The following is a 25,270-nucleotide window of genomic DNA, read 5'->3' on the forward strand; positions in this document are numbered from 1 at the left end:
TCTCGTTTGTCTATACATTGGTAAATAATGCTGGGACTCCGTCCATTTGTCAACATGGTTTTTTTATGACCCTTTCAATTAATAAAAAAATAATAAATGTCTGATTTATATGTATGATTAATGAAGCCTTGGACAAAGCCAAAATTATGTAAAAAATATATTTATTAGCACAATGTTACATTTTCATTGCATTTCGATGTCACTCTACTTATTTTTATTTTTATTTTACGATGCTGTCAGATCAACTACTAGACGAATCATTTTTTCTTTTGTTTCCTGGATGCTCCTGCCCCCTTCTGGCCAGAACTGGACCCTGCATTTCTGAAAAAAAAAAGAAAGAAAGAACGAAAGTGAAACCAGCATCGGAAACAATTTGTTTACTTTCTCAACTCTAACACGAAAGATTAAGTGCACTTACTTAGGTTTTTTTGGTGTCTCAGGATAAAGGATGACCACTTCCTCCTCCTCTTCATCACTATCTAATATCTCCACAACATCCACTAAAAGAAAAAAAAAAATCTATTACATGATCTGAAATATTTACTTATGACAAAAAAAGTATTTTATAAACAACTTTTTTATGACTTTTGCACAATAATAAGCAAACCTGTTCTGCTCTTGTTTTCTTGATGCTGTTGCACATCCATCTTTGTCACTTCCTCCACACTGTCTCCTCCACTGCTCTCCCCACCATTCTCCTCCTCCTCCTCCTCTTCTTCCAGGCCCCAGGTGTTGCGCAGACCCTCCCCTACCTGTCCGACCCCTGGGACCGGCACCGATGGGGATGGCACCCTGATGAATGGGGTTAAAGAGGCTAACTAAAAAAATACAAATAAATATATGACACTCAGTCTTCCTTTGTTCTTATTTAAGATCAGTTCAGGATACGTTTGAGGTGGGGCTTCGGCTGTCTGGACAATGCTACTGGCTGTTTCACTGACGTCGGTCATCTCCACGGCTATCTGGTCCGTTTTCAGAGCTGTGATTCGCTCCTGAGGCATGGACTCCGCAAAACCACACCTCCCACCTGCTTTCCTGGGGAAGAACGAAAACACAAGACACTGATCCAATTACCTCCAAGGATTTTCCAGAGCTGGGACCAAGTCACCGTTTCGCAAATCACATGCAAGTTTCAAGTTTCAAGTTTTACTTTTGTCTCAAGTCAAATCCAAAGTCAAGATATGCAAATTGGGAGACGAGTCCACGTCGTATAAAACACTTCATTTGACAAAATATGCAAAGTAATCACAGCGTAATAAAAACAACTGAAAGAATTTCTAAATCATTTGATCCAGCTCATACTCACACGTAATAAACAGAGGAAATCGTTCAATGTGAAGGAAATACTGAAAAATATTACCAAGTAAATTTAATATTGTAAATCCAGAAAACAAATCTTTTTGGTAAATATTTAAGGAGGAATATGCAACTATTTGCCCAGGTGACCATTTGACTAAATGAGTTTCCTGACTATTATTTAATTTGCTAGCAAAAAAGAAAAAAATGAAACAGTAATACGTTAGTCACCATATTGGCTTTAAATAATAATTGTTTTAAGTGCTGAGAGGAAGTTACATCTTGTTGCTTCTATTTAAAGTTTTCAGGCAACATGCTTTACCCTGTTTAATTAATGTCTTTTGGAATGCTTTGTAGAAATGAAATTCTATTTAATTTTTCTTTGTTGTGTTAAATCTGTGAATTATGAGAAGTTAATATGAACTGGCTGGAATTTAATGTTAGCTTAAAGAAATATTTAAGTAACATTTAGACCAACCCCTTGAAACCAAAAGAAAATCTAATAATTTGTTCCAACACCCAACTTGAGTCCACATCTCTCAAACCAAATATATCACAACCCAACAGCTCACCTGGCAGTCTTGTCGTTTAGCAGAGCTTTGTTGATGAGCTCTGTGATCTCAGACACCTTGACGCTGGCTATTTTACTGCATCTCATCACCTTCACCGACAGAGGAGAAATAATTGTATTAAAATAACTTGGAAAAATCAATGGTAACACGTGCACATAATGCAGAAATAATCACAGATTTTCTACTGAATTTGACAGTCCTGAATGAAACTGGTTGGATGAGCACTGTGCAAAGTTCAGACAGGGAGACGAGGAAGGAGAACGGCAGCGTTCGTTCTAGTCTGCTCACCTGCTCTTTCAGTAGCATGATGCCCCCGCTGGACTGAATGGAGCAGATCTCTCTGTGTTTGTTCATGGCGATCATCAGAAGGCCGTCCATCACTCGCTCCTCCCGCTCACACGGGTCAACCAGCAGGAAGGTTCTGCAGAGAGGACAGCGTTCACATGGCGGGACTCCGATTTAACGTCTATATCGGCGGTTTTCAAAGTGTGAGGCGCGCCTCCCCTGGGGGGCGCCAGAGCACTTTAGGGGAGGCGCAGTGCGAGGGAAAAAGTAAACCGGAAAAGCTATCTGCTTGCTGTCTACTGATGTGAGAGAAACGTCTTTTACGCACAAGATCAACTCTGTGGATTTAGTAAAAAGTTGGTAGTGGGGTGCGCGTGTGGAGCGGGGATCAGTGGAAATGTTTCCCACCTTAGAGGATGTTTTGGCCAGTGATGTCAGTAACGTTGACGTCGGACCACTTTTTTCTGTAACGAGTAATCTAACGCGTTGCTATTTCAAATCCAGTAGTCAAACTACAGTTCCTTATCAAAATCATTTTTGCGTTACTATCTTCTTTTGTTATTTAATCGTATTTCCTCTACTCGTCTTGTCGAGTGACCGACGTCTCTATGCGACAGAAATGTAAACAATGGAGGGAGATGCGCATTTTGTTGGAGGAAAAACTGGAACTATTTTGAGTTTCTGTCGCCAAGTCCGATTATTATAAACGGCTTTGGGCTTAATTTTTTAAAAGTCGCTTGCAAATTTAATGAGTTGCTGGTTGCGCCTTTTTGGGCTCGTTTTTGAACGTGAAGTTGCTCATTTGGGGTTGGAAATAAGCAGAGACTCATAATAAATCCCAGAATTTGTCCGTCATTAAGGGAGTCTTACTCAGTCTCTCCCTGTCCATCATTTCTCAGATGATCCGTCCCGCTGTGTCTTTGTTAATATATTACCTCTGAATGACGTCGAGCTTCGCGTTGCGCTCCAGAAAACGGCAAACATCGAGACCAATATGAACAGCGCAATAAACATGAAAACAGCCACGAATAAACGTGTCCGTAGTTGGCAATAATTATAATGGCAAGTTAGCACCGTTATGATTATTAATATTACCAGAATCTGGAGGCTGGGGGGGGGGGGAGGCTTTAAAATCCTTCTTAGAGTTTTCCAGACAACAGAGGACCACACAAATTACTCATGTTTTTATTTTTTTGTACTGTTTTTTCTACAATCTCCTCTTCAGTTCAACCTTATCAGTGGAGACACATTGTTGATGTTACCATTATAAAATAACTTACAATTAAATATTGGCAAAGATCAATGTGATTTTCACAGGAGGTGGAGCGTTGTTGTTAGCAGCTGCTGAAAGTAACTAAAAAGTTACTTTTAGTGTAACTTAGTTACTTTCCAAGTCAAGTAGTCAGTAATATAACTAAGTTACTTTTTCAAGGAGTAATCAGTAGTCCAATTAAAGTTACTTTTTCAAAGTAACTATGCTAACACTGGTTTTGGCCAGAGCGGGGCTGAAGGTGGAGTTTTTACAACTCTCTCCAACCCCATGTCCTTGGAGGGGGGCTCACCCTTTCATACTTTGAAAACCCCTGGTCTATATGTTACGTAATAAAGCGGCAACACCCTCAGAAATAGTCGCTTTAGCAGCAAACTGTGAAAAATCACTAAAAATGACATACAGACGGAGAATGTTGAGAATCATTTCCATCTGGGGAACAACACCAAAATATAAGTCTGTTTAATTCTACTATTAAAATTTCAACAAAGTTCAACTGATTTTACTCTAAATTCAAGTTGCCATACGCCAAAAAAAAAAATTACCAGATAATTCAATAAAGACTAAAGAAACGTGCCTTTTTTTTTTTGAAAAATAAAAACTGCTGATGTAAACTTCAAATCCATAGTAAATGTGATTATTATTAAATTGTCCAAATCAGTATTTTGGCGCATCTCTCTGAAGAAGCAAGCTACCGAAACTGCGTATGGATTTCTATTTGATATTATAAATACAGAAATAGACACAACAGCGAGTCCTCACCCCTGCTGGAAGAAGGCGAAGCTGACGCTGATGGGCATGTGGTAGATACTCAGAGGAATGGGGTCTCTCTCCTCTGGACTGTACTGCAGACAAAAGCAAAAAAAAAAAGAAAAAAGATGCTGTGATGAAGACATCTGACTGTAAAGCCTCTCCTTTTTGGACCCGGCTGACTCACCACCGTGACCTCCTCTCCCTGGATGCTGACGTCGGGTCGTCTGAAGTGGCACAGAGCGCCGATGGCGGCCACGCTGGCGGCATCCATCAGGTTCCCGTCGTTATTCAGCGTGTGGACGTCCACTCTGATCTGCCACACCTGAATCAGAGGGGAAACACAAAATACACGGTGCTTTCTAGTTCTTTCACAGGCCCCGTGTGGGGCTCGGGTCAAACATTTTAACATGTGGTCTGCAGTGTTGGGTAAGTTACTTTAAAAATGTAATCCGTTACAGTTACAAGTTACCTTGTTTAAAATGTAATTGTAGTGTAACTTTTTCGATTACTTTTAAAAAGTAATGTAACTAATTACTTTTGATTACTTTTTGATTACTTTGAGGTTTTAATGAGTATTGACCCATGTTCAACATTTTATTTTTCTTAGTGCACCGCCACAGGCAGTGCAATAATATGATTCTGCATTATCTGTTTCTCTCAGGTTAGGATTAGCATTAGCCTTTTAGCTTAAATAAGCTATTACCTATTTTTCTGACTTAATAGCCATGTTTAGTATACTGAATGGAGTAAGTAAATTATTGAGAACATTCTAATGATACCCCACATGCTGCTGAAAGTATTTAGGCTTACATTAGCATTTTGGCTAATTTCAGCTCATACACTCATTTTAACATACTCAATGGTGCACGTCCAGCTTACTTAACATACTTGTGACTTTCCAGAAGCTAATGACTACTATTTAGCTAGGTTAGCATTGATGCTAATTTTTAGCATCAGAACCCTGGGTCCAAACCGACGGGCACACTTTGGCAGGCCCCAGTTAAATTTCTTCAGGAATTTTCTAGTTTACTTTATGTTCATGAAAACCATAACACTAGCACATTGCATACAATGTCTCATGGGAAAGAATAGATTCCTATGTTTGTCATGCATCAACACCAAACAGTCAAATATTCGTAAAACATTTTTATATTCACAGATGTAAATGTAAAGCAGTGCATAAATGTTTCAGAAGACGGTACTATTGTTTTATGTAATTGCTGGTATTACCACAATTCCGAGATGTTTGTCCTGCCCCTTACAGTGTGTTTACTGCCTGTAAGGTAAGCAGCAGCTCCGCTAGCCCGGTGTAAAATTGCGTTGGTATGCCGATCTTTTTTTCTGTTTGTTCAGTGTGCCAGTTGTCTGCAGATTGCATCTTGTTTTGATGAGGTTTGATTGTTTTGTAAAGGGAAAATTGTTAAATCCTGACAGTCTGTTTACTGCCTGTAAAGTGGATGAAATAAAACTAGTCTCCTCCACGAAGAGCCCATGTTTCCGATTGTAGTGATAAAATCGAACACACTCCACTTTCATCTTCAGAAAACACAACGAGCACACATAGGGTGTCTTCCACCAGCTACAGGTCTGAAGAGGTCTGGCATTTATGATAGAGACAAAAATATCATTACATATATTTCGCAAAGGTTTTTGTTTATATATTTTTTAAATGTAACTAAATTTGTAATTCTTAATATTTTCGAAGTAACTAACTGGATTACATATTTTCTCATTGTAACATCCTTTTTAATTAAATTACAGTTACATCCGTTACTACCCAACACTGGTATTGGAAAATGCGACTCGCATAACTGGACCTTATAAGTTCCCTTCAGAATAAAAGCCAAGGTCTTATTGTGAAGGGAACGCATACGAAGCATACAGAGTCACGTGTTGTGGAGGACACGGCGCTCAAAAGTCAGCGTGTCCAACGTCAGTCTTTAAGGGTCTGTGTCCTGCAGGCCGGTTTTAGATGTGTCCTTGTAATAAACCAATTGTTTGACTCAGGTGTGTCGACACAGAGCGACATCTAAAATACGTAGCACACGAGCCCTTGAGACCCAGCTGTGGTCATCACTGCTTTCCAGGTTTCGAAAACCACACAACGGAGACAGTGCCACCATGTGGGTAAATTTGAGTATTGTCATTCAGAAGGTAAAGTTTAAAGAAGGCTCATTTAATGTCAGCTTTAACATCTCACACAGTTGTACTTAAACCTCTTTGCACAATCTGTAGGGCTGGGTCGTCTCTACACTCTCTAAATGTTTATGGAAATCTCACAAAATTTCAAAGAGTTCATGTTGTTCTGTGTTCATACAAGTCGGGAAACCTGTCTTTAGAAGAAGACGATGCCCGTCTGTGTCTCGGTCTGTTCCGGTCTCTGGAAATAGTTCCAGTTGGTTTTTAGTACTTTTTTTTTTTTAATCAAGGATGTCAATAACTGGGCTGTCAACTGAAAACTGAGTGAAGTGAATATGAAAATAGCCGCAAACTAGTAAGGTTCTCTAAAAATAAACATGAAATTGTCTGGAGCCTAAAAAGTAAGACGTTTCAGAAAAATACATTTTAAAAAAAGCCTGTCCCTCCCTCCTCAGCTGGGATGTGAGCAGTTTAACTGCAAGTGTTGTATTTCAGCGTAGGAAATGTGTGTCTCGCCATGTGCATCACCTTCTCTCCAGACACCACACACAGGGACTCTGTATCAATGCACTTGGAGTTCCTCAGGCATCTCTCCAGCTGTCTGTTCAGCTTCACCGACAGCTCCGACTGTCTGCAGGGAGGACAAAATCCCACAAATGATTTTCTGCTTCAACGGGCCGACGAAACTCGTTAAGGCGTAATGGAACGCAGAGGGTAAACAAGAGGGGATGAAAAGCCGCGCCGTGAGCCGGATCCGTGTGCAGAATAAACCGAATCCTCGGGCCGGCCTCACCTTCCCTGCTCAAAAGCCGGGGAGGCCATCGGCGACAGCTCCAGGTTGAAGAACATGACTCCCTCGTTCGGACGATTTTCCTTTGGCACCACCAGTTCACATGACACCTGGGCCATGACCCTGAGAAGCAGAGACACATAACTCAACCACAAACCAAGTCGATAGTGTGTAAAAGCACCTTTTGCTGAAATTATAGCTGAAAGTCTGCTGGGGTGTGTCTCAAATCTAGAGGCAGAAACCTAATCTTCATTGTAACGTAAACATAGAACTATATGAAGGAAATTATTTCCAGTTGCACTGACAAAAGGGGGAATACTAAACTTGAAGAAAATATAGAAAAGATTATTTCAGCTGTAGTTTTTTAAAAAAAAATCTACAAGAGAAAACACACATGATAAGGTGATTGTAAATAGAAGGTAATCATAGTTTCCAACAAGAGCAAAAGGAATCAAGCTGAAATTGATAAAGTAATAGACATCCTGAATCTTACAAGATTATTTTTTTTTAAATTTAGACAATTTGGATTGTAGCCAGCTTGCAGTCCACCATGATGGATTGGCTCCAAAGATAGTGGGAAAGTCTGGACCAAACAGATCACATGTTAGTATCGGGCCTTCGCATTTTCCTGAGCTCAGACTGGTTTGCTTTGGTTCCTAGTTCTAGTACTGACCACACGCTCACCTGGTTTGTCCCAGATCCACAAAGCAGCATCCATAGTCAGTCCCAAAAGTGATTTTTATTTTCCTGTAATCATACGTCTGTCGCCCATCCAGGCGCTAGAGGAAGAGACAGCAGGAAGATTAAATTGTATGTGTTAAAGCACTGATATCTATTCTGGGTGGCTGGTATTTTTCTTACCAAAATACCACTGACATACTGTTCCAGGCAGTATGAGGTTTACTGTCAAGTTACAATAAATTATACACCAAACACTATTGTGCTGGTATATTTAACCTTCAATCCAGAGCCTAATAAAAGCCTCTTTTTGGGCAGAACAGTTTACTCCTGCTGTTTGTCTTCTCACCTTTCTAAAATATCATATTTACTGAGCGAGGCAAATATGAAAGGGCATTTCTTGACAAGGGAACTTAAGGATATACAAATAGAAATCAATATAGAAATAGAAATCAAAACTATATGCACGGCTAGTTTCCATGTTTGTTGTAGTGATAAAACTAAACAACTCCCGTCACCATTCTATCTTCAGAAAACACTAAGAGCACACACTGCCTTCTATTCCTGAAAAATTGCATTCTGGTTAGGGTATTTTTTGTACCATTTCCACAACTAATAATTAATAACTACTTTACTTTTTGAGATAAGTAAAAAAGAAAACGACCTATTCAGCCATTCTCACAAACCATCCAAGTAAATATACTTATGTGTTCTCCTCACTTCTTCATAAAGTATGTGAGGAAAGGACACCACAATCTGGATGTTTTTCAATTTGATTCCTGTGTTAATTGGAAAATGGTGGCGATAATTCAGTTCATACTGTTTTCTAGCTTCATGGATAGACGAAATAAAAAGATTACAATAAACACCTTTTTCTCCTCGATGGCTTTCAGTATGAAGTCCCGCTCACAGTTGGACAGTGGTGTGTCCTTCATGCTGACGGCTTCTCTAGTATATTCTTTTATATCACTTCTCAGGAAACCATGCGGAGTCTGTGTTTACACGTTGCGAGCAAGCATGCTTTACGGCACTAAAGCTCGACAGACTAAACCCAAAATATATCAACTGAACTAAACGTTTGATCCTTGGCGTTAGTGTAGCATTTCCAATTGAGTCAGCTATTGTGCCGAACATAGCCCATATTCACTAACCCAAAGCCCAAATAAAGCTTATTTCATTTTACGACATGTGCTGCTTTCAATGTAAGCAAGAAATGTGGGACGTCCAAGCTCTACAATAGTCTTCTTTCGAAATGCGGGGCAAAGGGTTTTATTTTTGGGAGAAAATATAATCGAGATAAAGCGTAGATTAAAAACTAAAGACACCAAGTAAGGTTATTTTATTCTATTCATATTCACATGTCTGTACGGACCATGACCTTACAGTTTTCCAGAGGATATTATTTATGTAACTTAACGCTTACTAAATCATTACACATAAAAGGAGGATCTAAATTCAAGGGATAGACCAAAAGAAATGCTACAAAACACCGAGCTTTTTGCTCTGCTGGTGTGATAATAATTTAGCTTTGTCGCGCTTACTATCAACAGACGCTGTTTTCGCTTGTCCATGAACGCATCACTTCAGTTAGCCTGGCATCACCGTTATTCGGACCAAGCTGTCACTCACGCTCCCTCAGATATCTTCTTTCCACCGTAACTGTTCCTCGCCAAACCCGAAGCAGGATAACAGCGCAAGATTCTGACACCTAGAGGCAGACTTCAAAGATCTTTTTCCTCTCTGCGGTTACAGCACCTCATAAGGTAATTGTTTGGGATGAATGACTCTCTACATCCCTTATAATGCGACATTAATGCTAAGTTAGCCAGCTAGTAGTTACTATTCATTCATTTTTTTTACTGCAAAAACAAACCCGTTTTGCTTCCAATTAAAATATAGCAGCTTTCTTATTGAACGCCAGCGCGTGTTTGATTATGGTGCTGCCTGTCTGAGCTCATTAGTTTGATCTGCTAAGCCCATGTTTTGCTAAGGTCTGCTGTCTGTGAGTGGCGCTCCGCGCTGTTAGCATCAGGCAAAGGAGCAGGTGCTGCGGACACAGCCGCTCATCCTAAACCGTTTGGGCCACTGCGGTCCTCTGTGGCCGCCATGTTGGCTCCACAGCCACGTTCTGTTTGTTGTCTGTGTTTTATCGCTGCCAGGGCTGCTGTAACTGTAAAAGAAATCTGCAAAGCGGTTTATAACGAACGAATAAAAATGGACGACTGTTTATCATCAGCGACGTTGGACAGATGTTTGGATTGTTCTAGTAAAATCAGCTGGAAGGATGATATGTCTTTGTGTACTCCATTAGGTTAACACACCTGTAGATCATCTGAATAAATTGATAACCTAAATTAAATCAGTGCAGCTTTTATGCATGATATTTCAGATTTCGGTCTAAACAAAAGTCTTAAATCATCTCCCTTGACTGTATATTTTGTCTTGTAGTTTTTACGTTTTCTCTAGACTTTCAAACTTCTTTTCAGCTGTTGACTGTTTTTGGTCAGATTTCCAGTACAGCCGTTTCCCATTTGTTTTTTGATTTTTTTCTGTTTAAGCCGCTTTCTGCTTCACTATAACAAAAGGACAGGAAAAAAAGTTGTCCTTCTTTTCAGAGAGTAATACTAGGAGTATAACAAGATTGCGTATTTGTTTGTGTTTTTAGCTACAATGAGAATAAATGTTGTTTGTCTGTTTTTTTTTTTTATAAAAAGCTATTTTGTGAATAGAAAACAGGATTTAATAATTAAAAGTTAGGAACTGCTTGTCGTACTGGTTGATCTCTACGTGTCAGGAAGATACCAAGACCTAAATCATCACAAATTTTTCAACTCTAATTTTTCTTCAGTTTATCCTGAACTCAAGTTTAATTTTACAGTTATGTGTATATATATATATATATATATATATATATATATATATATATATATTTTTTTTTTTTTTTTTTTACTTTCTTCCCTATTCACCTACATTCTAGTTGCATAAAATCCAGTCTTAATCTTGGATTTCCTTATAGGTCTTATGGTTCTTATGAACATCCTCTGTAGTTATTCTGTGTAACACTTTTAGGTGCAAACTGAGCCGGTGGAGGCGAGTTCCCAACAGGCTCCTCATTTGTGGAAAAAAACAGATAAGCATCAGAGTGAAAAATATGGTATATCAGTGGAAGCATGGTGCTTTGCCTGCATCTACAGTGAGGATTTTAATTTCCTGCTTCACAACAAAACAGAGCCAGGCTGAGCTGATCCAGATGAAGCTACTGATATGCTATTATAGGTCTCTCTGAGGCAATATTGAGCAGATTTTTTCTGATTGTGTTTCAATGCATGGAGCTCTGCAGTTATACAGTCATGAAACCAGAAGTCTAGATGAGGAAAACTGCAGTTGGCCACAGAATTTTTGCTGTTTCTTAGAGAGTTTCGTTCTTTAGCCTATGGTCAGCTTTGTACAGAAGTCTTGACTCTTGTATGGATCTTTCAAAGGAATAATTAAGGTGCTTTAGCTTGACCTCTGTATCTCATCCACTCACTCTTCCATCATTTTATGTGCTTGTGTTCTCTCTCTCCATAAATAAAATCTGTGTCATTCATCATTCCACATCTCCAGCCCCTTTGTTCTCCCTGTTCAGGGTTTGTACAGGTGCTTGAAATCCTTGAAAGCGCTTGAATTATATGACACTTGTTTTCAAGGTGTGGAAAGAGCTTAATAAAGTCCTTGAAAGTGCTTGATGTTCAAACTGTCCAGTTTTGTAATGAAGTGCAATCTAACATTTGATTCAAAAACTAAATTTGGAAAACATTATTGACATTTGAAACCAGATATTTTCATACACCTAATAAAAAGGAAGACACTTTTTTTTTTTCCCTCGCTGTTATGTCAGACTAAACTTTTGTTGTTTTAGGTTACTTAGAATTACCAAATTATCACTACTTGCTAAATGCCAAAAGCCTAGCAAGAACATTTTTTATTTTATTTTGTTTTTTTAATATTTATTATTCCCAATAGCTCAATGACTTATTGATCTGTTTGAATGAAATAAAGGATCATTGTATGTTATCAAAATTGAAGGATTCTTGTTTGTGTTTTGTTTTTGGACCAGTCAGGTGTGTAGGGTGTGTGTGTGTGTGTGTGTGAGAGAGAAACATTTTAAAACATACAATTTTGTTATATTTTAGTTTGTCTTGGCAGTGCTGTGCGATGTGGAAGACATTATTAATAACAGCAATATATGACATCATAATATTGAATTGAAACTGTTGGGTTTTTTTTTAGTTCATTTGCATTGTTTTCAACTCCAAGGTGTAATGCTGGAAAAATTTGAAAATGCTTGAAAAGCGTTAGACATTTTCTGTGGGAACAGTGTCCGACCTGTGGCCGTCGCTCTTCGTTCACCTTAATCTTTCCTCTCCTCTCTCCCCTTCCACCATTCTTCTCTCCTCCTGTCCGCCTCAGATGAAATTAGGTGGAGGCTGGCTGTGGCGGCTGCTGTTCTTGTCCTCGCTGGCCGCGGCGGCCGCGGCGTCCAGCGAGGAGCCTTCTGAGGCGGACGTCCTGGACGGCGATGGCGACATGCGCCTCGACGAGGAGGAAATGCAGGTTCTGATGGCGGACGGCGGCGAAGAGGAGGAGGCAATGGTGACGGATGAAGAGCAGTTTGATGAGGATAAAGATGGAGATGAAAAGTCTGAATCTGACGCCAATGTCACCTTCCAGGTCGGGAACAGATCCAACATTAAGTGCATATCTGGATTTTAAACCTTTGATCTTAAATTATAACATTATAATCCATTAATCCCAGGTGACATACAAGACTCCTGTTCCCACTGGTGATGTATACTTTGCAGAAGCCTTTGACGATGGATCACTGGACAGGTAAAATTAGGTTTTAATGGGAACTCTGGTAGATGAGCCCTCACTGTTAGCTGGGGCCTGTACGGTTTTCCATACCTGAAAGATTTTTTCGGATGTTGATCTGGGCAGATGGCAGCCATCGAAAACAACAAAGGAGGATGCAGATGATGAAATCGCCAAATATGACGGTTTGTAGCCTTTTATCTGCTAATCCTACAGTGTTTTATTTTTATACACCACAGATCCACAACTCTCAAAGCCATTTAGACATTTAGAACAGTCTAAGCCATTCTTATTTCTGACTAAATTTTATTTGTCCTCTCCTGTCTGTCTGCAGGAAAGTGGATGGTGGAGCCGCTGAAGGAGAACAAGGTTCCCGGAGACCAAGGCCTGGTGCTCAAGTCCCGGGCCAAACACCACGCCATAGCAGCCATGCTGGACAAGCCCTTTGTCTTCCAGGATGAACCTCTGGTTGTCCAGTGAGTTCACATGAGAACAAGATGCAAGTTCTAATGAAAAAAAAACATAAATGTCAGAGTTGAGTTTTTTTTTGTTTTTTTTTTTATTGCAGGTATGAGGTGAATTTCCAAGATGGTATTGACTGTGGTGGAGCGTACATCAAGCTGCTGTCTGACTCTGGCAGCCTCAGTCTGGTTGGTATTTGTGTTTTATATTCCTTAAAGTTTATGTATCACCATTTTAGAAATGTTCATTTTCTGCGTGTTCTGGCTTGCAGTTCATATTGGATATATTGCTTAACATAATGGCCACCCAAGATTTCAATATATCCACAGAGTCAGACTGTGTCCTTTTTCCACCTTTGGGTTTTTTAGTAGAAGTTTTAGTCTCATCTGGCCAGAAAATATTAGTGTGAAACATTTGTTCATTTGCAATTTTAAGATGTCATTTTGTTCATTAAAAACAACAAAAGGTTTTGCATCAGTCTAACCATGCCATGTTTTTTTTAACCTTCTTCTAATTGTTTTCTCATGAATTTTAACCCTTGTGTCGCTAACTGAGGTCTGTAGGATGTCAGGCAGCTGCTGGCTTGTCTGACATTCCCCCAGAAGATTACTTACATTGTTAAATTAGCAGAATAATGTGCTGCAACCGATGCAAGAACTTTGCTGATATTTTTTTCTAATTGGTGCAATTATTAAGTTCTAGGAAATGTCCTTTATATGAGGTTTCAGACTTATGTTTTGCGACAATCTGCAGTAACATTAAGTAACAAGCGACGACACAACCGTATCCATTTACCCTTTTTTTTTTGTCAGGACAAAAGGGAGCACGTAACCTAACTGGGAATTTTCAGTGAAATATTGCCAAATCAGTAAAGTTATTGATCATATTGATTTCCTTCTTGTTTTTTCGCATGCAGGAACAGTTCCATGACCGTACACCTTACACCATCATGTTTGGCCCCGACAAATGCGGAGAAGACTACAAACTGCACTTCATCTTCCGCCACAAAAACCCCCTGAACAAAGATATGGAGGAGAAACACGCCAAGAGGGCCGACGTGGACCTGAAGAAGTTCTACACCGACAAGAAGACTCACCTCTACACTCTGGGTGTGTGGCTGATTGACGAGCTGCGTTGAATTATTATTTTTTGATCCTGTGGGGATTTTTTTTTATGTATGTGCTGTCCTTACTTTTGCCTACTTTCAGTCCTGAACCCAGACAACAGCTACGAGATGTTCATCGATCAGTCGAGCGTGAGCCGTGGCAACCTGCTGTACGACATGGTGCCTCCTGTCAACCCGCCAAAGGAGATCGACGATCCAAATGACTCCAAGCCGGACGACTGGGACGAGAGGGCCAAGATCCCTGACCCCGAGGCTGTGAAGCCTGATGACTGGTGATTAATTTTTGTCTCTGATATCAACAAGCAGAATTTTCACCAAATGTTCTGGTTTAACATTTTTAACTCAAATACTGTTATAAAAGCTTGTAAAACGGTTGTTATAAACAATTTTTTATTACAGATTGTTTTAATTTATTAAAAATGACACAAAGATTAAAACGGTTCCTTGACAGACCGTTGCATACCTTTTAGAATTTTACATTAACATCTAAGAAACACTTGGATTTCTTTTTGTTTCCCGAATGTTGTTGAACCCATTTGCAGTAGATCAAATTATGTCACATAATCAAAGTTGAAGATCTTTAAAAAACTAAGAAAGGAAAAAAAAAAAAAAATCAATGCAAGTAGATTTATATAAAACCTTTCAGACATAAACCAAAAAAGAGCTTTGACAAATTAAAAAAAAAAAAAAATACGTCAACCAACACTACATACAAAAAGTTAATAGTTTTTTTTCATAAACCAGTTCTCAAACCTGGTGGGAATAGTTGAGGCTTTTAATGAAAACACATTTAGTGTCCAGCCTTGTTTGGTGTTCAGCCATCAGATCCTGGTCACCAGACCTCCAGGACCAGCTAATGAAATATTCATGTAAAAATCTTAAGAGATAAAAAGTTGGACCTTGTCAGCTAACACAAAAACAAGAATCAAAGTAACAGAGCCTCGAGGACAAGAAGCTTTTATGACAAGACGTAAACATATCTGGAACCCAAACAGTTCTTTCTTCAACAAGCTAGAGAAATTATTCAGCAATAAACCTTTCTACACATCATCTATAAAGCGGTGATTATAAAAGGTCTTTAAAACACTTCGGACGTTCTGCGCCTCAAATAAAATCTGTAATTGCATTTCTCTCGGCCTTCCAGGGACGAGGATGCTCCTGCAAAGATTGAGGATCCTGAGGCCTTGAAGCCAGAAGGATGGCTGGATGACGAGCCAGAGTTCGTCTCCGACCCAAATGCAGAGAAACCAGAGGACTGGTGGGTCCTGGAACTGACCGGCACCAACAGTGTGTGTTTAATGAAGCAGAGTGATGTGTTGGTCTGATTGCTGTTTGCTGGGTGGGGGGCGGCAGGGACGAGGAGATGGATGGGGAGTGGGAGGCCCCGCAGGTTCCTAACCCGTCCTGTGAGACGGCTCCTGGCTGTGGCGAGTGGAAGCGGCCGATGATCAACAACCCTCAGTATAAGGGCAAGTGGAAAGCCCCTCTGATTGACAACCCAAACTATCAGGTAAATGGATCTATTCTCATGAACTGTTTGTATGTTTGTGACGTTCCTGTCATGAAACCACGTCCGCTCTGCAGGGAGTCTGGAAGCCACGCAAAATGATGAACCCAGAATATTTCGAGGACCTGCAGCCGTTCAGGATGACTCCGTTTAAGGCTTTGGGCCTGGAGCTCTGGTCCATGACCTCAGACATTTACTTCGATAACTTCATCATCACGTCTCACAAAGAGGTGGCTGACCGCTGGGCCTCAGACAGCTGGGGGCTGAAGAAACTGGTGGCCAGCGCCAATGAGGTCAGTGGAGGACGGTTGGGCCGATCGTGTGCTGTCCTGTTTCTGCGAGGCTCATCTCTGGTCTCTTGTTTTTAATCCTAACAGCCGGGGATATTTTCTCAGCTGATGATGGCGGCGGAGGAGAGACCCTGGCTTTGGATAATCTACGTCCTGACAGTCGGTCTGCCCGTCGGACTGGCGGTGCTCTTCTGCTGGCCGAAGGTGGCAAGAACCTCCTGATCTTTACCGACATGAATCCATCTCACAGTTCCTACTTGACTCGGCTGTTTATCATTTCCAGAAACCAGTAGACGACTACGTGTACAGACGGGTCGATCAACCGCAGTCTCAAATAGAAGAGGAAGAAGAAGAGGAGGAAGAGGGAGGAGAAGCAGAGGAGGAAGAGAAGGAAGCTGGAGCTGGAGAACCAGCAGCAGGTGTGACAATTATCTGTTGGCGTTTCAACTTTACTGCAGCGTTGTCCTTCACCCTCGTCATCACTGCTGCTTTTCTTTTTAAAGCACAAGACGAAGGGGAGAGCCAGGAGAACGACGGACAAGGAGACAATCAAGTGGGGGCTGATAATGAAGAAGAAGAGATGGAGGAAGAAGAGGAAGACGAATCGGAGGAAGATAAAACTCCAGAAAGAACATTAGAAGATGAGGTGAGAGTCTCATGTTTTGTTTGTTTGTGGTAAATCTTTCCGTAAGCATGGGGGCTGGAAATACTTCCCCACCAAAACAACTCGTTGATCTGACGATCTCATGTTTGATATAGTCTCCAGAATATACAGAAGATGAACACATGCTAGCTAACATGAATATCTGGCACTCCTATTACAGCTTGACCAATAAGGACAGAAAAGTCTAATTATTTGTAGATGATCCACAGTGAAGACAAAACTCGCCCTTCGGTTTCGACTGGGTTGACTGAAAGTGACTCATTTGTCAACTGCAGCTTCTCTTTTGTCAAATCGTTCAGCAGAAAGATGGAGGCGACGTCGCAGGAGAGAGCCACAAACAAGCCGTCAGAAAGAGGAGGGTACGGAAAGACTGAGGCGAGCCCGACATCTGCTGTCTCTTCCTCTCTGAAGGAGGTCTTCTCTGTTGTAGCTGCTCCCTCCTCCCTGAGCGGAGCAGCACGGCGTTCCCTCCAACCCCAACGGTAGCCTGCAGTCAGCTGGCTGCCTCATCTGTGTCTCAGCTCCACCCGCCCCACTCTGCCCAGGTTTGCAGCCTCACAGACCCACGCACCCCGTCCCGCGCCTCTCCTTCCTCCCGTCCGCTCGGCCGGATGAGCTCCCCGGAGGTTACGCGTTACTTCCGCCGTCACTTCTAGCTTCCATTGATAGTTTTTTATTTTTTTCCTTCCCCCCCCCACAACCTTATTCTGTTCCAGAAGTCGTCAGAAAGTCGGCGTCTTCCACCTCTGTTTTCACTTTCTCTCTTCATAAACCATCAGTTTATGAAAGCAGCAGAGACCCAAAACCGCTGATCACTTTTTTTTTTTTTTTACCGCATATCGGAGGTTATTCACGTAAATCCTTGATTTGAGGGGAAAAGTTTGAAGAGGAAGTTCTTGTTTTAAAAACGTTCGAAACTGAGCCGAGAGCGAAGGTTAACAGATTCATCTCAACTTGGTTAGAAGATTCCAGATAAAACGCATTGCTAGTCTACATTTTAGTTGGTCTGTAATGAGCATCTTACTTTCTTTTTTTTTTTTTTATAGTGTTGAGTTGAAAATTTGCTCCGCTGTTCTATTTATTGGTTTCGACTTGACTGTTTCTCACCAGTACGTATGAATAAAGGTTTTAATATTAAAGTGTTTTAAGGCTTGAGGCAACTTTCCACAAATATGTGCCACTGATGTGCTTACTGTGAGCAGAGGTCTGTGAAATATTTAAACTGAAAATAGAAAACTGACAGTCAATGCTTGCAGCTAAAGTAGCATTATTTCTTTGCCTTGGCAGGAAATATAAAAAAATAAAAAAAATAAAAAATTAAAAAAACGCAGCAGTGCTTTCCTCTTTGAGTTGGGGATTAGATCTGGGAAACACATCGATCTTTGTTTTGTTTTTTTTTATTGTCGTCTAAAGCTTTTGTAGTTCACCCTCCAGCCACATGTTGGCACTTAACCCCTGTTTACATTTGTTGGCAACTTGTACATTTGCTCTTGGAAATAAAACTATTTAATACAAAAAGAAATCACATGCATTCCGTCCGTTTTGGGAAGTACTTTTATTTTACTGTAGTAGGTCTGTGCAGGTGATAAGACTTGAAGTGGTAACTGTGAGATTTTATTAAACAACAACAAAAAAAACATTTAAAGGCAAATGTGGACACAAGACATGAGTAGCTAGTGTGTAAAAAGGAGGAAATTAGCATGCCAGCATGACACATAACTGCTTAAAGTATAAAAAATAACCTTGAAAAGCCACAACATACCCTTTTGAACTTTGACTTTTACAAACCTGAATGCATTTAATCAGCATTTGGCTTGATAAACTGACAGTCGGACATGAAAGAAAAACAGTACATGGTTTACAAAATGTCACACATCTGAAAAACATGGCAAGCATTTGTCTTCACCCCCTTAACTCTAATCCCTTTAAAACCCGGCGATCAGACGCACTCCATCCCATCGGAGTTTGAGCTATTTTGTAAATATGGGCAAAAAGCCTCTAGATGTGCAAAGTTGTGGCCAGGCATGCTCCAAAATCCTAAGTATTGACTCAAAGGAGGACTAAATACAAATGCAAGTCAAACGTGCACAAGTAGACACTAGGTGGTGCTACAGCACCTGCCCTTCTTCCTCTGAACCAAACAAAGTGCCCTTCTGAAATAGTCGTTTTGATTTCCTTAGTGTAAAGCCCAAGGTAGCATTTTCTAGATTTAAAAGCCTACATTACCAATCCTCCATATATTTGTATCTTTGCCTGTCTTAAAATTTCTCACTACAGTTCCACGTGAGCACCTTCCCCCCCAAAACGTGTCTGCACACCACTGTTAATCAGACTGACCTCTTGGAACCAGTCATGAAAGTAAAACTAAAGCTTCTTTCTCACAGCAGATCAGGATTCTCAATATTTATTTCCTTCCAATAAGTAATGGCTGTTGTCCGCTACTTTGGTCTATCACATACGACCCTATTAAAATACATTAAAATGTGATAGAAGCTGTTTTTGTACAGCACCGTGTTCACACACAAGTTTGAAGCAGCACCAAAATCCAGTTCTCATTCACATCAATCTTTTCGACTCCTTCCCCCCTCCCCCTTTTCTTTGAGGCGGCGGAGAGCTTGGACACGCCTGCCTGCTGGCCAAGACTGAAGATGCGGATACATCCCAGGCCAAACCGATCGGATCAATACCACTCTCAGCCCGTCTTGCTGCTGCTCTGAAAGTATCTCTTTCTTCCCCCATCATCGTGTTACTTGACCTGTTATGTTCCCTCCATCACTACTAGAGGAACAAGGAACCAAACCTCGTTTGCATTTCCATCTTGAATACCTAAACAAAGATTTCACTTGCAATAAAAACATAATTGATGACGTAGCGTGTAGCCTCTGTGCGTTCCTTATTGACACCGCGCTCTGCAAACTTCCTCAGCTTTATCCAGTTTACTGCTAAATATAGGGGCATTTCTTTAGATATGTTAATACTTAAGATATTGCTTAAACATGCCGTTATTACACATTTTTCATTCTGCATAACACTGGTCAGCGAATCAACTGCAAGTAGAGGAAAACAGTTGAGCATCATGAGATACAAGATCAACTGAAGTACCAGATCCAGCCGTCCAACAACAGAACAAACAAAAATAAATTAAATTAACGCCGATAAGAAGGTTTCACGGTAACAAGGTTGATGTTAAATTCATTTTAGAACATTAAGTTTAAATTGAGGCACAACAAAATGTCCCAAGATTGGTGGGTTAAAAAAAACACAAAAAAAAACACAAAGAAAATTATTTTACAGACGCTATTTTCATATTTACATTTGTTTAGTTCTGACTCAGGTAAATGGTTACGGGGATCTCCGACCCCCTCCGCTCTGTGCCACCTGCTGCTCGACTCCGCCTCACTTCCGCTTGCTCTTGGTGTCGGTGGTCTGGAAGACGCTGGAGGCCGACATGAGGTTCTCGATGTACTGACCGAGGACCTGATTCTCCGACTTCAACTTCAGGTTCTCCTCTTTGACCGCGTCGACTCGAGCCGACAGATCTGAAAGATGATAATCCGACTTGAACGTTTGTTCGGATGCTACACTGACACCCCGGAGATCTTGCAACAAGTTTCCGAAAACGATTCATACCTTCATCTTTTTCACTTCACAAATTAATGTAATGTGTGTGATAGACTAACCAAGGAGAACAATTGAAATGGAAGGAAAATACAAAGAAGTAAAAGCTAATCAATAAATCGAGTTCACATATGTGGAATTTAATCTCATCCAGCTGCTCTGTGAACAACATGGTAACTCTGGAGGAGCTGCAGTAACCTCTAAGCTGTGTACTGAACAAACCTGCCCTTTATGCTGGTTTGTCGGGTTGGGTATACTCATGTCCAACAGCGAAAAGTTTATTTTACAGAGTTCTGGTTGGTTAGGGCTTTGTAGCATCTCTTAATAAATGTGACGAGTTCCCATCTGGGATAGGTAAAACCCCCTGTCATTCAAATGAAGCTTTCGTCTACCTTCCAGAGTGTGCTGCAGCTCCAAAACCTGGTTTATCAACCTCGTCTTCTCCTCCATCTCAGCCTGGTTCTCCAGGTCTCCTGAAACACAAATTTATAGTGTTACAATTAAACGCACGGTAAATATAATAATTCTATAACGCAAAACTGGCATAAGACGTACCATCTATGTCGCAGTTCATGATGAAAAGCTCGTCTTCCTGTTTAGTATACAGGGCTGCAGATCCTCTGTCGGCTAAGGAGAAAAGGCAGAGATCAGGATGGTTTCCAACAAACTGCTGATTAAACGGGACAGTTTGAACTTCTTTTAAAACTATTACCAAATTTATTCGTATGGCACATTTCAGCAGAAAGGACAATCAAAGTGCTTTTCATGAAGGAAATATAAAATACATTGTGGTGGTATAACAGAGGAAAGCAATAAAAAGAACTGGATCGTTTAAAGTCTTGTACAAAATTTTCTTAAGGTTTTTCATCCAGTATGAATGGCCTTTCATTGATTCTCCATTCATTTGAATGTTACTTACTGCTTAATCCCCTCAATGCCAACCACTGAGTCATATAGGCATAACATTGCTGGTGATGAGCCAGTATTTTGTCCAAACATTAACAGGGAATTAAGCAAAGAAGTAATTTCAAACTGAATCTTTAAGCGATTTCACAATTTTTTTCCCCCATTTACTCACTTGGTTTAGTGCAAAATACCAATGATGACAAAATGATTATCTAGCAAAACTTCGATAAAAATTGGTTGTCGGTTGAAGGTTAGCTGAAGAAGGAAAATATGGATAATATTTGTCTGGGAGGAACATTTTTCCCCCATGTTTGATATCAATTTAAAAATCACAGAATCTGGAATGATTTGTCTCACATCTGTACAACAATCTGACTCCAAATTAGTATTTCAGTGGCTTTGTGTGCCCACATACAGTCGTACTGAAAAGAAACTACCTTAAGTTCATGGGTTTTATGCAACCCATAATTTTGTTATTGCCTTTGTTTATTAAGTTTTGCCATGGTGGAAGCTGTGCTTTCAGGTATCTCAATAAGAACCTGAAGTTGGTTTCTGATTTGGGAAATGGCTAAAGGACGATTCCACCAAATTTTTTCACTATCTTCTGCATCTTTAATCTACTCTATTCTGCTATTTGAGCAGAATAATCCAGTCCAGGTTTGAAGAGTCTAGATGTAATATTTTAACTAGAGTATATTAAATATGTTGAAGGTAGTGAAAAATAAGGTGGAATGGCCGTTTAGCCATTTTCCGAATCAGTAACCAACTTCAGCTTCGTTCATAAAATAAGAATTGACCACCAGCGCGTACTGTATTCAGACATGTACTGTAAATCAGGTCATCACCTATAATCTAATAATTCATATGATTGGCTACAAAGTCTGGATTAAAGATGCAGCAAAGAAGTTCACTTAAAGACCTTCATAGTAAGGAAATTTAATATTCAGACTGCTTTGAAGAATGTCTTTCCAGAAACAGAACATATACAAAGTTAACACTTTTTTACACATACACAGTAAATGAATAAGGAGATTGAGACCTGACATTTTGTATTAGAAAAGTTGTAAAAAATAAATAAATAAAAAAACAAGAAACGGATTAAATTCGAAATTGTAATAGGTACTAAAAAGGCTATAAGAGCTCAGAAACTAGAGTTCAGGTGGCGCTGGTCGAGTGATGAAGTGCTGAAGATACCGCGCCCTGGATGTCAGTGGTGAATCCCTGTATGCTTTCTGCGAACACGATTCATTTCACCACTGAAGTCACGATTTAATGAATCAGGATTGTGTATGTACAGTACATAATTTGTGAGAATTAGCTACATTTAAGAACAGCAATCAGACACCACAAAACCTAAAGGCGTCATAATTTTAGGCTAACCCAGCCAAAGCTAAAGAGCCTGTCCGATAATGGGTTTCTGTAAGTTAGCTCTTTTAGCTAATTAGCTTAGCGACTAGCCATGCTAACTACTTCCAGCATCAAATGCAGAGTAAATGTGACGAGAGAGCCGCGGAACATAAACCGTGTTTTCAGACTCGCAGTTGGAAGAGACTCTCTGATCAATAATTTGAACATTGGGTGTTAGAAGCAAGCCTCCGAACTGTTTTTGAGTTGTTTTCTGCTGGTGGCTACTTTTAGCTTCATGTAATCCAATTTAAACAGCCAAGTAAGAGTTTTCTCCTCATCGTTGTAGGAAACAGAAAGGAAATTTACTTACCTACAGTAAAAAAAAAAAAGAACCACCTTTTCGCTTAGTCGAATTACTCTATGATGTTACTGTACGGCGTTGTTGATGATGAGGAGGATGACGACAGCTGATATATATATATAAAAAAAACCTGAACCATGTGTGTAATGACATCTACCGAAAGGGGGAGCAACACCAGCAGCTCGCAGAAATAGGTAAACCATCAAATCTCAAGCAATGAGTAGAGCAGCCCCTGGCTGCGGCCTGCAGTTAGAGCTACTGGAATAAGTGAGGCAACAGTAGTATGGCAGGACGATTGAGGCATTTATCTAATACCTTTTGTTCCAGATGTATTATTTCTTCAGCTGTTTCGCTCGTTCTCTCTCTGCTTACTGAAAGAAACATTTCACTTTTATGTTTTTTGTCAAAAACTGTTGATTTAAAAAAAGAAAAAAAAACGTTTTATCCTCTCTTAAGAAAATAAAAATCAAAGAGAACTTTACCATCTTTGATCAAATTAATTAGTAGCCTAATAAAGACATGGTACAATAAGGGGTATACAATATTAGAACATCTCGTGAGGGCGATATAATGGTAAATATAGCAATGACAAAATCAGTTGCAGTATATGCATTTTTTCTTCTTTCCTCTCTTTCTCAAAGGGCTTCCATAACGTGACCTTCTTTACCATTTTGGGTAATCTCGTTAGACCCAATGTGAGGTTCTGCTGTCATTTGAGATATGAATATTGTGTAGACTGATATTGAACCGTACTGCTTAGTAATACATTTCATATGGTCAGGAAACCTATTTATTTTCATCTAAATGGCATACAATTATACATTGTGGATTTGTGTGTTGAGCAGTGAAGTTAATTATAATGGTAGCACAAATTATTAACCAGACTTATGAAACTAATTTTGCTCTTGCTGCTGTAGGAGTCCTGACAAACTATAGCAAAATGGATAACAATGCAGTATTTCTAAATCATCACTAGAACCTTGTTTGTCAAAAGATATATGTGACAATTCTTGGTTTGATCTATGAAATCACTAATCAGTTTTGGGTTGAAATCCATTTCTAAGTTGCAGGTCAAATTCAAACAATTGGTGACCCCTCAGGTCCTCAGAGACCTGTGTACCCAGCGTTCCCAGGACCAGAACGAAACAAAGTGAAGACGTTTTTAGTTGTTAATCCTCTTTAGCTCTAGAACAAACCACCTGAAAACCAGAGTTATGCAGAAACTGCTGTCTCATTTAAATCAGAACTGAAAATATGTTTCTTTACGTCAACACTGTTTGCCTCATTACTCATGAGTGATTCATATTTTTCTTCTTGTATTAAACCCTAATATCTATCACATCATGAAGCTGTCTTTTAAGCAAAACATTAAAAGATTGTATCGTCCGTCAGCTAACCTTTTTTTGTCTTTTAGCATCCTGTGAAACACTTTGGATAGTTGGTTTAATAAATAAACTTGCCTTCTTGATATTTTACCCGATTTGTCTTGATTTTTTAAATATCACACAAGGAAGCAGCGTGTTTCAAGTGTCGTCTTCAAGTGCTTCCTCTGGTATTTTCTCATTAAAGTCAAATGTTGTGAATCAAGCAGAACCGTTACAAAGCAACTCTTAAAAAATTATTCTGGCAAGTTTTAATCTCATTAGGTGTCCAATAGTAAGACGAATGCCTGTATAGATTCATGTGCCTATTTTTAACGCAAGTCACATTTATTAATTTTCAGCTCAAATTTGTGGTGTGATCTGATATTTAGAAGCGGAGAGAGTTTTTAGATGAGAAAGTTAAACTGGCGGAAGTATTGTTAAGAGCTAAGCATTCGTCCTGTTCCTGTCAGAGCACACCCACACAGCCACACCATCTGCCTCATGGCCCTTTGTCCCGTCTATCAGGTGTGTAGTGAGCTGAATGTGGGACAATTGTTAGTTTATTCAAATGTGCACAGTTATGTCACACTCGTGAATCACTCGCTGCAAGTTTTCTATGCAAAAAAACAAACAAAATCTAGCTGAACTTGAAACCGGTTCCAGAGGAAGGATCTGGTCTCTTTAAGAGATCTTTAAAGGTTAAAAACAACTTCTGTACCTGAGTCGTCTGCCAGAGAGATGGTCATAAAGGTCCCATCATCCGTGTCCATGTTGGCCTCGGGGGCCTGAGTCTCTCTGTCATCCTCCAGCTTGGATAGTTGAGTGTTTTTTTTTTGTAGTTTTTTTTCTATCTGTTACAATCCTTCATTACCGTCAGTGTTTCCAGGTTTCTGGCTCCCTCTTTCCTCCTTTCTTTCTTTCACTTTTGTCCTGCTGCTCACGCACCTGCTACTCGAATCGTCCGTACGAGCTTGGTTACCTGTCCTAC

The 25,270-nt window shown here is 40.0% G+C and overlaps 3 protein-coding genes across 5 annotated transcripts; 1 reads left to right on the forward strand and 2 right to left on the reverse strand.

The window, feature by feature from the left end:
• Window positions 1–144: 144 nt before the first annotated feature.
• On the reverse strand, window positions 145–9,440 carry exosc9 (exosome component 9). Of its 2 annotated transcripts, none has more exons than XM_044115061.1 (12): window positions 9,325–9,440; window positions 7,790–7,884; window positions 7,109–7,228; window positions 6,844–6,946; window positions 4,361–4,498; window positions 4,186–4,268; window positions 2,157–2,289; window positions 1,869–1,957; window positions 889–1,035; window positions 608–792; window positions 419–500; window positions 145–321 (listed from the first exon to the last, which is right to left on the reverse strand). In XM_044115061.1, exons 1-12 carry the CDS (start codon window positions 9,352–9,354, stop codon window positions 258–260), a joined length of 1,269 nt encoding a protein of 422 aa, XP_043970996.1. In that variant the 5' UTR covers window positions 9,355–9,440; the 3' UTR covers window positions 145–257. The 2 variants fall into 2 exon arrangements, with proteins under 2 accessions (XP_043970996.1, XP_043970995.1); XM_044115060.1 differs by lacking the exon at window positions 9,325–9,440 and adding an exon at window positions 8,653–8,954.
• Window positions 9,408–18,217, forward strand: clgn (calmegin). Its single transcript, XM_044115059.1, has 15 exons — window positions 9,408–9,546; window positions 12,236–12,496; window positions 12,582–12,655; window positions 12,764–12,822; window positions 12,972–13,113; window positions 13,206–13,287; window positions 14,016–14,208; window positions 14,308–14,497; window positions 15,370–15,483; window positions 15,579–15,735; window positions 15,810–16,025; window positions 16,110–16,226; window positions 16,306–16,441; window positions 16,526–16,668; window positions 16,986–18,217. The coding sequence occupies exons 2-15, from the start codon at window positions 12,236–12,238 to the stop codon at window positions 17,058–17,060; spliced, it is 1,959 nt and encodes a 652-aa protein (XP_043970994.1). The 5' UTR covers window positions 9,408–9,546; the 3' UTR covers window positions 17,061–18,217.
• scoca (short coiled-coil protein a) lies at window positions 18,218–25,270 on the reverse strand. 2 transcript variants are annotated; one of them, XM_044115062.1, is made up of 4 exons: window positions 25,001–25,270; window positions 20,860–20,931; window positions 20,697–20,777; window positions 18,218–20,225 (listed from the first exon to the last, which is right to left on the reverse strand). In XM_044115062.1, the coding sequence occupies exons 1-4, from the start codon at window positions 25,050–25,052 to the stop codon at window positions 20,083–20,085; spliced, it is 348 nt and encodes a 115-aa protein (XP_043970997.1). In that variant the 5' UTR covers window positions 25,053–25,270; the 3' UTR covers window positions 18,218–20,082. The 2 variants fall into 2 exon arrangements, with proteins under 2 accessions (XP_043970997.1, XP_043970998.1); XM_044115063.1 differs by lacking the exon at window positions 25,001–25,270 and adding an exon at window positions 22,928–23,095.

The sequence above is a fragment of the Gambusia affinis genome, linkage group LG04 (genome assembly GCF_019740435.1).
Source record: "Gambusia affinis linkage group LG04, SWU_Gaff_1.0, whole genome shotgun sequence".
In the NCBI taxonomy this organism is placed as follows: Eukaryota; Metazoa; Chordata; class Actinopteri; order Cyprinodontiformes; family Poeciliidae; genus Gambusia; species Gambusia affinis.

Bases quoted from the DNA above. Each gene is read 5' to 3' on its own strand.
- exosc9 (XM_044115060.1), bottom strand. From the start codon at position 8,718: ATGAAGGACACACCACTGTCCAACTGTGAGCGGGACTTCATACTGAAA. The intron at 6,947-7,108 runs GTGAGGCCGGCC...TCCTCCCTGCAG, and splicing joins CCGGCTTTTGAGCAGGGAAG to ACAGTCGGAGCTGTCGGTGA. The intron at 793-888 runs GTATCCTGAACT...CCCATTCATCAG, and splicing joins GCCGAAGCCCCACCTCAAAC to GGTGCCATCCCCATCGGTGC.
- clgn (XM_044115059.1), top strand. From the start codon at position 12,236: ATGAAATTAGGTGGAGGCTGGCTGTGGCGGCTGCTGTTCTTGTCCTCG. The intron at 12,656-12,763 runs GTAAAATTAGGT...TGATCTGGGCAG, and splicing joins GACGATGGATCACTGGACAG to ATGGCAGCCATCGAAAACAA. The intron at 13,288-14,015 runs GTTGGTATTTGT...TTTCGCATGCAG, and splicing joins ACTCTGGCAGCCTCAGTCTG to GAACAGTTCCATGACCGTAC.
- scoca (XM_044115062.1), bottom strand. From the start codon at position 25,052: ATGGACACGGATGATGGGACCTTTATGACCATCTCTCTGGCAGACGAC. The intron at 20,932-25,000 runs GTACAGAAGTTG...TTTTCTCCTTAG, and splicing joins CTCTCTGGCAGACGACTCAG to CCGACAGAGGATCTGCAGCC. The intron at 20,226-20,696 runs GTAGACGAAAGC...ATCATCTTTCAG, and splicing joins GCTGCAGCACACTCTGGAAG to ATCTGTCGGCTCGAGTCGAC.